This window comes from Poecilia reticulata, chromosome 2 (genome assembly GCF_904066995.2).
Source record: "Poecilia reticulata chromosome 2, P_reticulata-male-v2, whole genome shotgun sequence".
In the NCBI taxonomy this organism is placed as follows: Eukaryota; Metazoa; Chordata; class Actinopteri; order Cyprinodontiformes; family Poeciliidae; genus Poecilia; species Poecilia reticulata.
The window spans coordinates 33,518,535-33,532,759 of NC_088831.1; the positions used below are offsets into that span (position 1 = coordinate 33,518,535).

The 14,225-nt window shown below is 37.9% G+C and overlaps 2 protein-coding genes across 4 annotated transcripts in view; one reads left to right on the forward strand and one right to left on the reverse strand.

Annotated features, from left to right (window-relative positions):
* The window catches only part of LOC103461657 (collagen alpha-2(VI) chain-like), a 21,098-nt gene extending 17,102 nt beyond the window's left edge, over positions 1 to 3,996 (forward strand). For both annotated transcript variants that reach the window (XM_008403945.3, XM_008403946.3), the window contains exon 28: positions 26 to 3,996. In XM_008403945.3, coding sequence (XP_008402167.2) covers positions 26 to 627 — 602 coding nt within the window. In that variant the 3' untranslated portion in view covers positions 628 to 3,996. The remainder of the gene's footprint in view (positions 1 to 25) is intronic.
* LOC103461656 (X-ray repair complementing defective repair in Chinese hamster cells 5) lies at positions 2,437 to 14,087 on the reverse strand. 2 transcript variants are annotated; one of them, XM_081604163.1, is made up of 21 exons: positions 13,987 to 14,087; positions 13,350 to 13,463; positions 13,088 to 13,271; positions 12,454 to 12,502; positions 12,201 to 12,323; positions 11,510 to 11,689; positions 11,208 to 11,322; positions 10,853 to 10,991; positions 10,600 to 10,712; positions 10,453 to 10,515; positions 10,226 to 10,363; positions 9,495 to 9,591; positions 8,059 to 8,174; positions 6,187 to 6,383; positions 5,957 to 6,047; positions 4,869 to 4,938; positions 4,615 to 4,724; positions 4,357 to 4,453; positions 4,129 to 4,196; positions 3,089 to 3,163; positions 2,437 to 2,896 (listed from the first exon to the last, which is right to left on the reverse strand). In XM_081604163.1, exons 1-21 carry the CDS (start codon positions 13,999 to 14,001, stop codon positions 2,882 to 2,884), a joined length of 2,169 nt encoding a protein of 722 aa, XP_081460289.1. In that variant the 5' UTR covers positions 14,002 to 14,087; the 3' UTR covers positions 2,437 to 2,881. The 2 variants fall into 2 exon arrangements, with proteins under 2 accessions (XP_081460289.1, XP_081460285.1); XM_081604159.1 differs by having other exon boundaries at positions 2,437 to 3,163.
* Positions 14,088 to 14,225: the final 138 nt, after the last annotated feature.

Here is a 14,225-nt window from a genome sequence, read left to right on the forward strand (position 1 = left end):
AGTAAGCTGACCTCTTTTGTTACAGAACTTGATGTAGCTCCATGTGTTGGACGACCTGTAGAGCTGGTGTTTCTACTCGACGGTTCGGAGCGCCTCGGGATGGAAAACTTTGGCCATGCGCGTCATTTTGTTCAAATGGTCGCAAATGCATTGACAATGGCCAAGAACAGAAATGACCAAAACGGGGCTCGTCTGGCACTGACAGAGTTTGGCAATGAGAATGAAAACCAAGTGGCCTTTCTTCTTACACACGACCAGAAGGCTATCACTTCTGGTCTGTCAGGTTTACATTATCTTGATGCTTCGTCAGCAGTGGGACCTGCCATCTTCAAAGCCATCACTGAGATTTTGGGTAAAGGACCCACTCGCAAGACAAGACGTGGTGCCGAGGTTTCATTTGTTTTCATCACAGATGGTGTTACTAATATCACCAACCTGGACAAGGCAGCTTCTGCAATGGGCAGGGAATACATCTTTTCCACTGTGATTGCCACAGGAAGTGATGTGGATGAAGAAGTCCTAACAAAGTTGGCTATGGGTGACCAGACTGCCATCTTTAAGAGTCAGAAATTTTCTGATCTGTTACAGCCTACCTTCCTTGACCGTTTCATCAGGTGGGTGTGTTAGAGACCGTCCTCATTGTGAGTGTCGTAATGGTGCTACTGCTCTGCACTTAACCATTTTAACAGTTTATCCAAGTTGAATTCACCCTTGCATTGTTCTCAAAAATGCTGATTAAGGTCACCTTTGTTCTAATTTCACCTCAGTCAGAGATTAACAGGAACAATAATGTGCAAAACCTGAAATATTTGGGTAGGAGATTTCTAAAGAACTCAGTTCTTACCAGCACTGATTTTCTTTGTGTTCAAATATGACACAAAAAGAAATGAGCCAATGGCAAAGATTTTAGGTACCTCAATATTGTCTGCCCAGATTGTTTTGGGTGAACATTTTTTCCTGACAACCTTTTTTTGTTGTACCAAAACATTAAATTAGGTTAGCGTCAATTTATCTGTAAAATGGTCTATTTAGTTTTCCATTTGCAAGAAATTCAACCTTGAAGCAAAACCAAGCATAAATAAAGGTAAAGGATTTCCATCAAGTTAATTTGATAGGCAGTAAAGCAATTTATTTTTCCAAATGCTTGCAAATTCATCTCCAGACACGAACACTAATTATACAGCAAAATGAGCTGATATCATAGCTGACAGCTGAAACCCAGAGCACTTTGGTGTTGTCCATTTATTCTCAGAAATCCGACTTTCTTATTTACTTCACCAACTCAAAATCCAATATGGCTGCCTTGTGCTTCAAATGTAACAATAAATGTTAATCCTTGTTTTTTGGCGATACCTTCTCAGTCACACAGTGTCTTTAATATGTTTCTAAATAGTTTGAACATATAAAACACTGAAATATGTGCCACTTTAATTAAATATATCCTTAATGGCACAATTAGCAAATACCACTGTTGTTTTCATCAAGCAACTGAAACTAAGTGAATCTGTTAAAAGGTTATAAGCAGTTACTCAAAAGGCTGAAGCTAAAGGCTAATCCGAGAGGCCATAGACCAAGAAGACAACTAATGTTAATGCTTCACGACCCTGTAAATTGTTGTCATGCATGTATAGAAGAGTTATTTATAAAGAAGCTGAATATTACTTTCAGATGAAGTGAAGGTTGGAGGTGGTACACCACCTCCTGTTACGCTTGGGCTTTTCTGGATGGATTTCATCTACATGTTTCCTTCAACAGCTAAATATCTGTGTCAGGTTATTAGGTCTTTTAAAATTTTCCTGTTTTTAGTGCTTGTGTAGTCCGTTTCCCTGTGATGATGTGTTGCGACCTGTCCAAGGTTCACCCGACATCTTGTCCACTGAGCGCCATAGTTTTGAGATGGTGAAAATCAGTTTTGATTTAGTTCTTTCTTCATCTAGCCATTAAATTTACCCTCTAAGACCAATTAATATGGATTTACACCAATTGAAAACAATATAAAATATTCAATGCAAGCAAGATATTAGCTACTTTTGACCTTTTTAACAGGACCACACCTGGAAATTCATGAACTCCTTTGAAAGTTGGCTGTGATGTCATATTAAGATTAGGGCTTTAATGACTTAGGTAAATCAAATTCAGTGATACAGACTTGAATCTTTGTTGTCTGCAATAAATCCAGGGCAATATGTTGTGTTTATGCTTTTTATTTTGAAAGGTCCTCACAAATGCAGCTTTTAAGTGTTTTATGTCTGACGGCGAGGTGCAAGAAAGCTTACATTTATTAGACTTTTTTAGAGCTGTTCAACAAATATTTTACACAGTATCATATAGTACAATAATTCGGTTCAAGAACAGTGGCTTAGAGGGTTTTTGTGTAGAATACAAGTGTCTGTTGGTGTTCATTGTCTGTTTAGCAAAAACTTTGCAATACACTCATTATTTTAAGAAAATACGTTTATTACTTGTGCATTCTACAATTTGCAATTATCACAAATCATCATGTTTTAATATATTTTGTCACCCAAAAAAGCACAAGCTCTACTGTTAAGCATATTCTAAATCACTGATTTCACATAATAAACCTGCAGTAGTCTGAATGTTAGTTTTTAGTACACTAGCTCATTGGAAATTGAATTACAAAAGACTCATGCAATGATAGTGATTTTTACATTTAAAAGTGGACACAAAGTTTTTGGTCTAAGCAGTTTTCTGTAAGTTGTTTTGTCAATTGTTTAATAAAGTACAGCTAACTAAAACACACCCAGTGATGGGGACTTCCAGTGGAAGGAACAGGACAAAGGACGGTTTAACTAGTTTGCTTTTGGTGGGTTCAAACAAAACATTCCTTAGATTTCTGCCAACACCCCTCCTGCTTCTTTTCTTACATCATGTCCAGCTGCACAGGAAGAGAGCAAAGAGAAAAGATATGAGCCTGATGTGTTTATAATGAGGCACTAAAAGCTCAACTCCTCAAAGAACAACATGAAAACCACAGAGAAAACAGTTCTAACACTAATCTAATTCCTAAATCATCTATATAAAAAGAGAGAACATAGATTGTTGTTGGAGGACACATTTTCTCACTCACCAAGTCATCAACATCGCCAGTGTCTTCCACCGGTTCAGGAGCAGCTTGTTCTTTCTTTTCCTCAGCCAAAAGAAACTGCAGACAAAGCAGGATCCAGCTGGTATTAAGGGCTGAAAGTTTGTTCGCACAATCTAAATAACTTGCAGGACTTTAAGATATCCTTGGAAAGCTAAATAGTTCAGCATTTCAACACAAAACCTGAATGCTACAGATTTAGAACAAAGTGATGTATCTCTCAGTAATATACTTAAAGGGTTCATTTCTGCTATGTTTCATAATTATGAGTTAGAGCTAATAAAAAAAACTTGAAATTTAGTTTCTCATGAATTCGAAAATTATAGAATAAATGGAAAATTGGTTTTTAACGGGAAGAAAGCCCAGTGTGACTTCAGCCTTCAGCTGCTCTTAAATTAGTTTGAATTCAGTCACATCGGAGGGTTTACATTAATCATGGTTCAATCATTTGGGTTCCTGTTGATCCGAAAAACTTTTTCCACTTGGAACTCTCCAAAGGAAGCCGTTTCTGCCAAGTCTAGTTTTTTGTTGTTGATACGTCAACGAAAGCAAGTGAGGCCTTTAGATGTTGGTTTATTTGATACCTCCTGGATGAGTCACTAATGTGTTCTGGGAGTAATTTTGGTAGGCAGTCTATTTCATGTTGTCAGAAAAGTCCTATGCAAGTGATTATTAGATTCTGCAAGTCTGGCAGTAATCAAGCTTTTCCACATGGGGTCAGGTTAATTTGGACAAGTTGTTTCCCTTGAAATCGTCATTTAAAAACAATTTTTTTTTCAAAGTTTGTTTGTTATTCATTCCTGGTATTAAAAATAAATTTTCTGCAAAACTGATTATTGTTTTATCATTTGCTGTTAAACATAATCCCCAAAATAAAAGAAATACTTCTTATATATGTTGCTTCGTGTTTTATTAGTCTGCATTTGTATACAAGTTTCACGTTTTGAATTGACTTGCTGAAATAAATTAATTTCTCAACGGTATTCCACACTATTAATATGAACATCAATGCGCATTAAAATCACCTGAGAGGCTTCACTTTTCGACACGGCGCTTCCTTCGACCTCGTCCTTGCTGATCAAAGTCACAGCGTCTGCCCAAACAAAGAAGTCAAACGCCAAACTCTTCAGTAGACTTGTACTGTAACTAAAGCAGCGTTCGGCACTCAAATCATGCAGAGGCTTCATCTCTTCCCAGGGGAAAAATAATTTAGCAGAAACCTTGCAGCCTCTTAAAAAGAAGGCTTATCGTACCTTGAACAAGCAGGTCCCAGAAGACCTCGAGGGCTCTGCTGGGAATACTCCTTTTCAGGGACTGAAGGTAACTGTTGAACAGATCAGCATTCCCCTGCTGAATTATGGAAGACATAAAACATTCAAATTCCATTTAGCGCTCTTGCAAACGCTGACATGCTTATGAAAATTGGCCTCAGCTCAAGTCGCAAGAATCAAACTTTGAAAGAACATCGTAGTCGTGCATTCCTAAGTGTCGGATAGTGAATGTTTATTTACCTTAATAGACTGCTCTCTGAAAGCCTGAATACAGGTGATGCTTTTCATGTAGTAGTGCGTGTTCTTGTTGCTAAGCAGCTGCTCTATCCTGTGAGTCAGCTGCTGACAGACTAAAAAGACAGGGGTCACCACAACCAGAGAGAGAGAGAGAGAAACATAATTACAGGGGCTGAGCATGAGTCACAGTGGTTTATATTACACCGATTTTCATCTGATCAGCTCTGCAGAGAAATGACAGGAAGCCGGGACCTCACCTTCTCCGAACGGAAGAGTTTTCCGTTTAATCAGAGTGCGGAAGTCCCTGGCTGGATCGACGCTTCCCACCTGGTTGGAGGTGGAAATTCGTTTAAGACACATCTGTTAAAGTCAGGTGTTGGACTTTCCAGACTCAATATGTTCCAGAATCTGCTTTGTTAATTTTTTAAAACCCAAAAATAATAAACTGCACCATAGGTTTATGGCAGATTTTCTACAGTGGGTAGGCTTTAAATAAGCCAGAAGAAAAACCTTCAACTAGAGGGAAAGTAGGACACAAGAGACGGATACAGGACATAAAGGAAGGTAGGAGAAGGAAGGGAGGCATAGAGACAGGACAGAAGGAAGGGAATTAGGACACAAAGAAGAAAAGATGGAAAGGCACAAGGAAGGAAGGAGAGAAGGAAGTAGGACTTAATGATACAAGTTCACCAAGACAGATGGAGGGACAGAGAGATAGGAGAAATTATGAAAGGAAGGAAAGATAGAGGAGATAAAACATTAAAAATGAAGGAGGGACAAAATGATAGGGAGCATAAAAGGTTGAAGGACACAAAGAGGGAATTAAAAGATATGGACCCTACTAACGAAGGAAGGAAGTAGAACAAAAATACTAAGGAAAGAGGGATAATAGAAGAAAGAAAGAAAGAAAGAAAGAAAGAAAGAAAGAAAGAAAGAAAGAAAGAAAGAAAGAAAGAAAGAAAGAAAGAAAGAAAGAAAGAAAGAAAGAAAGAAAGAAAGAAAGAAAGAAAGAAAGAAAGAAAGAAAGAAAGAAAGAAAGAAAGAAGAACACAAGGACAGAAGGATGCCAAGTAAAGAATGAAGGACAAGTAAATAACCAAGGAAGAAAACACAGAAGGAAGGGTGGAAGGAACGAAAGGACACAGCAGGAAAGAGTAAAGGACACAAGAAAGGAAAGACAGAATACAACATTTAGACAATGGGACAGGAATCGAGTCTAGAAATAGAAATATGTTTCCACCTTATTATTTTTATATTTATCCAGACATGAAAACTTCTTTAAGCTTTTTTATATGTAACCCCTATGTGGCCTGTGAAGACTCAGCCAGTTCCCTCTGATACGTACAGAAGTAACAGATCCTTCGGCAATGTTTGCCAGGCTATACTCATCCTCTGCTTCATCTTCTTTTGCCTTCTTGGCATCTGGCTCCTCAGAGCTATGAATCACAAAGGAGAATGTTTACAATCCATCAACGCTTCTTGCGACGTGAAAAATACCACGCGTGTTACTCTGCAAAGGTTTTTTACAACCGATCTGCACACAGGACTGCAACATGACTCTAAATCCAAACTCACTCTTTGCCAAAAATCTGAGCGCTTGTCTTCAGCTTCTTTTTCTTCTCTACTTCGGTGAGTGGAAACAACTTCTTTATCTCCTCCAGTGGAGCTTGGCAGCGTTCCTGGATGACCTCAGGGCGATCGAGAGCAGCCTCCAGCCACGGCTCCATGGGGGGAAGAGGAGAGTCGGGGTGTACAGCCCTGTGGTGCAGACACTGAAATAACAAAATGATTTTTGAAAAGCTGATACCAGGACTCAGTGAGGCAGAACCAAACCAGGATAAACAGTGTCGGATACTAGCTGGGCAACGTTGACAATAAACACAAACAATGCATTTTGCCTAAAATCTGAAGTTTATTCCTATTAATATTGATAAGTACATCTGTCATACAGTGAAGTTTTAGAAATTAGAATATTACATAACAATAATAAGTTTTAGTACTTCTAACAGTGTGGGAATGCTCTACGTCTTTCTGGAAAATGCAACCAGTGTCTCTATAAAGTTCATCCACAGAGGGAAGCATGAGCTGCTCTAAGATTTCCTAATGGATGGCTGGGTAAGGTTTAGACTTATTGAAAACCAGAAGATGACAGTGAACTCTGACCTCTTCACTCTTCTGTCTACTACCTTTTTTCTTCCACTTAACTTTCCATCTACCCGCTAGCCTTTTGTGACTTACCCACCTTCTAGAGGATATCAATGACTGTCTGCTGGATGACTGTTATATCAAAACTCTCCCTTAGGATCATTTAATTTCTTATGCGATATTCAAACGTTCTGTAAAACCACATTTCATGAGCTGGCTAACTCAGGACTTTTTTTCTCGCTCTCTGACTGAGTCAGCATATTATAACACACAAAAAGTGAGTGTGTTTCAATAATTCAGTGTAGAAAGTGAAAATCAAATCTAGTACATTAATGCGGAGATATATTGCAAGCATTTCTTTCTGTTAATTATGCTGGTTATGAAGAAGAAAAAGTGTTGGGAAAACTCCCGGAGGTTGAAGCTTCATCATAAAAAGTGACACATCACAGAACGACAAACAACACTTCACATGGGATAAAGATTTAGTGAGAATATGAAACCTTGAAGCTCTCTCCTGGGCTCAATAAAACTTTTCTCTATATATATTTTTCATTTGTTGAATATTTTTTAGCATTTTTTTTAAAAGACATTTCTGGAGTTTCAGTTAAAATTCTTAATAGTTAACCTGCTTCAATATTAGTCATGTCATTTTCTCTGTAGGTTTGCCAGTAAAATAACTGAACTTCAGAGTTTAGGAGTGATTTATAGGGTCACCGCTTTTGTGGTGTCTGGACAATCTTAGATAACCTATTTTAGAATCTCTCTAAAAATAAAACCTCTTGTATAAGTAACAGACTATCCTGCACTAAATGCAGATTAGTTAAAGCTTCGGTACCTTCCTCAATTGTTTGAACAAATTCTTAGAAATAGTAGTTTTAAGGTTTTGCTCGCCATTTCAGGCAGAATTTAGGTACCACAGATTCATGAATTAAAAGATGCCTAGAGACTGGTAGTTAAATTGTATTTTTTTTTTATTTCTGAAAGTATGTGGATTCAGTCAATTAATGAAAAACCCAAATATTGGTAGGCAAATGTTAAATCGATGTGATGTAATAAATCAAAGATAAAGCACGGAAATCTAATATAGACTTAAATAGTCAGCATTTCTTAGGCATTATTTGACATTTGTCCTTTAGAAAATGGTAGATGAGAAATTGTTTTTAAAAAAAATTATCATTTCATACAAACATTTTTTTCTTTCCCTACAAATCCAAACCCAGATATTAAGAGAAGCAAATTCCTTATTTTTTTCATGACTGTGTAGGAGCTCTGTTTTTTAAACTGAGGGTTTCCAAACTGCACCTGGAAGTGTCTCTGGAAGGCAGGGTTGGGAAGATGGTGAGGTTTGAGCAAATCTTCGTCTTCTGTTACAAGCATCATCGAATCGATGAGAGAGTCGATGGCTGACAGCTGCGTCTCTACAGGAAGCGAGGAACAAAAAGAAAATCACAGAGTTTAGGTTTTCATATACAACTTAACATTCGGATTTCACGTGCTCTTTCAGAACAAAAAAAAACTACCTAAATAAACACTTTCTAATAAAACAATCTCAAGTATGTGTTAAGTTGTGTGCGAATAATTTTTTGGTTCCTGTTTGTGATTTAAAAATAAAGCAACAATAGTGTCTCATCGACCTCAGAATGTGCATGTAATAAAGGGGAAATACAGCAGATCTGAAGTGTTCACATCACGCCTATCAAAATGGCAGATTTTCATAACATGCAAAGCAAATGATGATGTTTTTCACCTACAATGTGGGGGGGGGGAATGGTTCATGTTTGCACTGTCTTAAATGATTACTTCATTAGAGCACATTTTAATAGAGTTTTAGGATTAATTGCTGTTTGGCTGGAATCTAGAATATTTACCCAGTTTGAAGTCAAACTTCTTTTAAGTCCCCCCATATACAGACCTGGATATTCAGAGATTGTCATATTTTCTTCATGACTGTGTAGGAGCTCTGTCAGCATATTTACAACAGCTTGGTGTAACACTTACTTGATTGTGTTATAAATTGGCAGAATGTGCCTGAAAAATACATAATACTGTCAGTTCAGTTTAAAACTTCACCTAATTCCCTGTAATTTATGCTGTACACCCAATAAGACTGAGTGTATAAATAAATTAACAGGCTCAGTCACAAAGTATTCATTTAAGAGTTTGTAGAATTAGGTTATTTCAATGTCTTTTCAACTTCCCTCAAACAGGTTTGCTTGTGTTCTGAGGTAAATTATTCAGTATGTATGTCACACAAAGGACGGAAAAGGTTTGGGAATAATGTATCATAGTGTCTTCATCTAACAATAAAAAGTCTGAAATTGAGCAGCGACACTTGAGTCACCATAAATTAAAAATGTTTCTGTGTTTTAATGCCTCAAATAATTACTGTATACGTGAAGACAGGCTGCAGTCTGTATCCACGTAACTGTTGAGCTGTACAACTACAAGTGTCAGACCAGTAATTGTGAATAATCTGTTTTAAAGAAAATCTCCTCAGTGCCAAGAGCTTCACACAAAATTAAATAAAAATGCAATAAAAGTTATCTGCTGACTGGGAGCTTCAGCTTGTTCAGCTGAGGAGTTACATTAAATATGCCTTAAGTCAATTATTTTAGCTGCAGCAGTTCAAATACACCCAATAGCAACTGTGAGGAATGTGAGGAGTTTTTATGTTCTGCTCTTGAAAATCTGAAGAAAAGATTTAAATGTGCAAAAGTACGTATATGTGTGTGCCACACCAGATGGAGCGATCTTCTTGTTGTTCTCAAGAGAAGGAAACGTAAACCGTCTTCCATAAAGATCTTCCATGAAGGGCAGTTGAACATATAACAGGCACTGCAGAGGGAGATGCATGAAATGAATGCAAGTATTTATATGCAACGTAGAAAAAGACACAATCAGTTTTCCCCTTCACTGTGATTTTATATTATTCCTGATACTAGCTTAGCCAAGAAGATAATAGAATTGCTTTGTAAGCGAGCTAATTAGAGGCTCACCTGGTGATGTATTTTAAGTCAAAACCACAAAAGAAATCAAGAGTGCCATTTTGTACAATGACCTGAAAGGCCATTCAGCAATGAAGAAGTCACTACCTCAAAAAGTCTCATAAAACAGCAGGTCACAGGTTGGAAATGCACTGAGGGGCAAAGACCTTATTGTTCAAGATACAACCCATAATCTGATGAAACACTACAAAACAAATGGCATCATGATGGAAGAACATTATGTGGAAATACTGAAGCAACATCTTTAAAAATCCATTAGAACTTGAGCACAAATAGTTCTTCCAAATTATTTACTAATAGTTATAAATTTGGATATCCCAACAAATACAGAAAAGTTTAGACTGATTTAATGTCAGAGCATGAGAAAAAAAGATGGTGCGTCTGCAAAGACATTATTTTAAAAGTATACAAGGAGAGATGCTGAAGAAAAAGCTCAGAAAAAGTATTTTAGACTATGACCTGACCTCATATTCAGGCTTGATACACGGGAATGCAGCGCCCACTTGAGGATTGCTGCGCCGGTCGTAGGCGTAACGCACGATGGCAACCATGTCGAGCTCATCCAGACCACGGATCAGAGCCGACATGGCCACGCCTGCATGCTGCTCAGAGAGAAAAGAAATAAAACAAAAATACCAGATTAACTTCAACTTGTGGTCGTTAACACAACACCAGCGCTGTCCATCCCTACCTCATCATCCCGTGCAGGAAATATCTTGACAACCTGTGTTCCCATGAACTGATGGCGAAGAACCTACAGATGGCGATTAGGTGAGTAACAGTATGCTTCAGCTGTTAAGTTGAGTCATGGCCTTGATTAAAAATGAGAGAAAAATACCAAGTTCCGTTTAGTGAAGCCCAGAACAGCAAAGCACTTCCCATCATGCTTGTATTTCATCTGATCCTGATCCACTTTGGAGAAAGGTACAATGTCACTTCCATAACGAAAACCTGGTGGTAAAAAAAAGAGGTGGGCTTGAGCTTAAGCATAAAATTTGTCAGATTTTAGGACAAAAAACGAATCTCTTATGGCTCTTTTTTTTTTCTTTTATGCTTTGATTCCACTCTTCAAGGCTTTAGATTGTCCTCACCCTGAATAATGTCTTCCTTCTGCACTTCTGTCTCATTGTCGTCGTCCAGACAGTAAACAGTCTCTCTCTTCACATCATCTCTCTGGTTGGTTTGAGCATCGACTGTGATCCACATTTTCTTCAGTTTCTCCTCAGTCACCTTGTGGACAAATGCAACATTTATCAGTGAGGTTTATGTGCCTATTATTAAGGTGGAATAACACTTAAGAATAGCTAAAGAACAGATGAAATGTAAAAGCACTGCTTTAAATAGTCCAGCTGAAACAAAACAAATGGTTGCTGTGTCCCGACCCCCGCTTTTAATAAACTGCTGGCAAATCACGTTTTAGTGAAGTTCTCTTTGTGGTGAACTTACTGCTTTGAAGCCAACGATACGGATGGGCAGAGAGCTACCGATGGTGAGCTGACAGGGCCAGGCCATGGGTCTCCTCTCAATGCGTTTAAACATACACAGCTGCTCCACAGCATTCCTGCAACAGGATCGAGGCAAATTGAAATAAAAACGAGTGTAGAAATCTAAAGCACGGATCATTTACTCCTAAATGCAGTCAGATGGTGAGACTCAGAGGTGAAAGTATTAACAGAGAACAAAAAAAAACTCAATGAGACATGAGAAAGAACATTTGAATTGGAGTTAAAACTTTGAAACTCTTCAACCTGAATGTGTAAATTTCTTCCAGGCCCTCCTCCTCGTCCAGACTCAGCATGATGTTTTTAACCATTTCCAGGCCACTTTGCTGTTCCCTGGAGAGACCTTTGCCCCTACCAGGGTCACCGGAACCCTTTCCGTCCCCATCTCCTTCACCCTCTTCTTCATCCTCCACTGGGAAAGGCAAACTGGAAATGAACAAGTTGGTAAAGGCAAAATAATATAAGGCCATAATAGCATGCAATATATATATATATATATATATATATATATATATATATATATATATATATATATATATATATACTGCTCAAAAAAATAAAGGGAACACTTAAACAACACAATATAAGTAAATCAAATATAAGTAAATCAAACTTCTGTGAAATCAAACTGTCCACTTAGGAAGCAATACTGATTGACAACGGGGACCCTCGTCGGGTCAATCAGTGTTGCTTCCTAAGTGGACAGTTTGATTTCAGATTTCACAGAAGTTTGATTTACTTGGAGATATATTGTGTTGTTTAAGTGTTCCCTTTATTTTTTTGAGCAGTATATATATATATATATATATATATATATATATATATATAGTCTAAATTAAACAAATCTGAAGAAATTTAGCTTCTACTTCTTGAGAAGTAGAAAGCTCTGCAGTAATATGAAATAGGACATGCTTTAAAAAAGAAAACTGTGTATTACAAGAACTGCAGGGTGATTCCAGCTCGATTCAAGTTCTCAATAATAACATCCAGCTTGTCTGAACTGGCTTCAGTGCTCAGGTCAGTCAGGAGAACAATGTTGGAGCGATCACACTTTTTCCCCCTTAAAAAGACAAAAAAAGTCACTATCAATTAGTCTCTTCGACATGATGAATGAAATCCACCCAAAAATGTTGCTTTTTGATTCTTCCTTTTTTTTTTTTTTAAGTAGTGAGCTACACATTGCTTCTTACTGGGTTTCTCTCTGGAGAAGATCCATGGAAACTACAAGAGCATCCAGCCCTGTTAAACGTTAGTTAAGGAACTTTTGAAAGAAAAAGCAAAGAAGCTGCTCATCTACATAAAACTTTGCATTGATGCAGTTATTCATGCATGTAATGCAGGTTGACATTCTAGTATAACATTTTTTTAATTGATCAACGAAAAACTATTACATCCCTTGCAGTTTTTTTTCTGTTTTTGTCTTTAGAAATGATGGATTTTATTTAATGAGAGGAGAAAAAAAAAGTTATCCAAACTAACCCGGCCCGATATGAAATAGTAATTAGTCCCTAAGCCGGTGCCACACTTGGCAGCAGCCTCTCCCATCGAGTGTTTGATAAGTGTGTAAGTGTGTGTCCATGTATAGTCGATTGTCTTGTGAAACTTTTTCAGGGTGTACTCGCCCAACGATCACTGGAGATGGGCACCAGCCCCCCCAGGATCTGGGCAAGCAGGTATAGACAATGAAGGATCTGAAATATTTAATGGGGGAAACAGGAACATTTATAGGGAGCTACTAGGTTTTAACCTTCTCAGAAACTCCATTTTGGGATTTCATTAACAATAAGTCATACAAAATTAATAAATAAGTGCAACAAAGGATACAGTCAGCCTGCTGATTCTCAGGGTGGATCTGATGTTCAATCTCCTCCAGCAGCTCAAAGTCCGGCACCATAAGATGACGATGCACCGTGATGTTCTGGTATTGCCCATCCTGGTCCAAAGGGTTTTTGGTAGAATCCGTGCCAAACAGAACCAAAGCCAGTTCATCCTTGGTCTCTGCAAAAACCTGACAGAAAAGCACTGGATAAAGATAAGAGGCTTATTTTTGAGGATGATACCGTGTTCGATGACTGTGCTGCTGTACCTGGCGCTGGACAAACTTCTGGATGACTTTTTTCGCCTGTGCAAATGGAGGCTCTTCATCCGGGGCTGAGTTGGACATGGAGAAGCCCACATCCATGCAGAGAACCAGGGCTGACTGCAGAGCAAACACCGCAATGGTCATAAATAGTTTTTCTTTCTTCTTTTTAACTATTACGGTGTGTTTAAACCTCGTTCTATATTACAACAGATCAAATACACATTCATTCTGTCACTATAAAGCTGCCAATAACTGCTGAAACTCCTCCTCATCAGGTGAACTTACACCAGGCTGAACCAGCACTGTTTCGTCTTAATCAGAAGACGAAACAAGCTTAAACCTGGTGTGCACGTTTTTTTTTTCGTTATGTTAGAACCACATATTGTCATAAAATCAAGACATCGCCATGATGAAAATGAGTAGCAAATTGAACCTTGAGGCGTGACCAAAGATTGGCAGACATGCCTCAACATGAACACACTGACCTGACCGAACACAAGCAGCTTCTAATATTTTCAAACAGCAAAAACAAACAAACAAAAAAAAAAACGAAAGTATTTTCTAAACATGAGCCTCCTGTTATCATTCATTTAACAACGGTCTAAAGAAATTAACATACATTAAATAGAAAACAACTTACTTTTGCTCCGGCCATCCTCTTCGTTTTCCCTCTTTTAGTCACTGGGTGTCACTGTGTTATTATTCCTGAAGGCAACAACTAGCGGTTCAGAGAGTTCCTATCCACCTTCGTGTTTTAAATCTTCGTATATTAAACTATGGGTTTTGGGCCCAAAAATATAATTTATATGTTTGAGGAAACGTTTAAATATCAGTAACTATTAACAATATTTAACGTATTTTTTACGTACAGTATTTTTT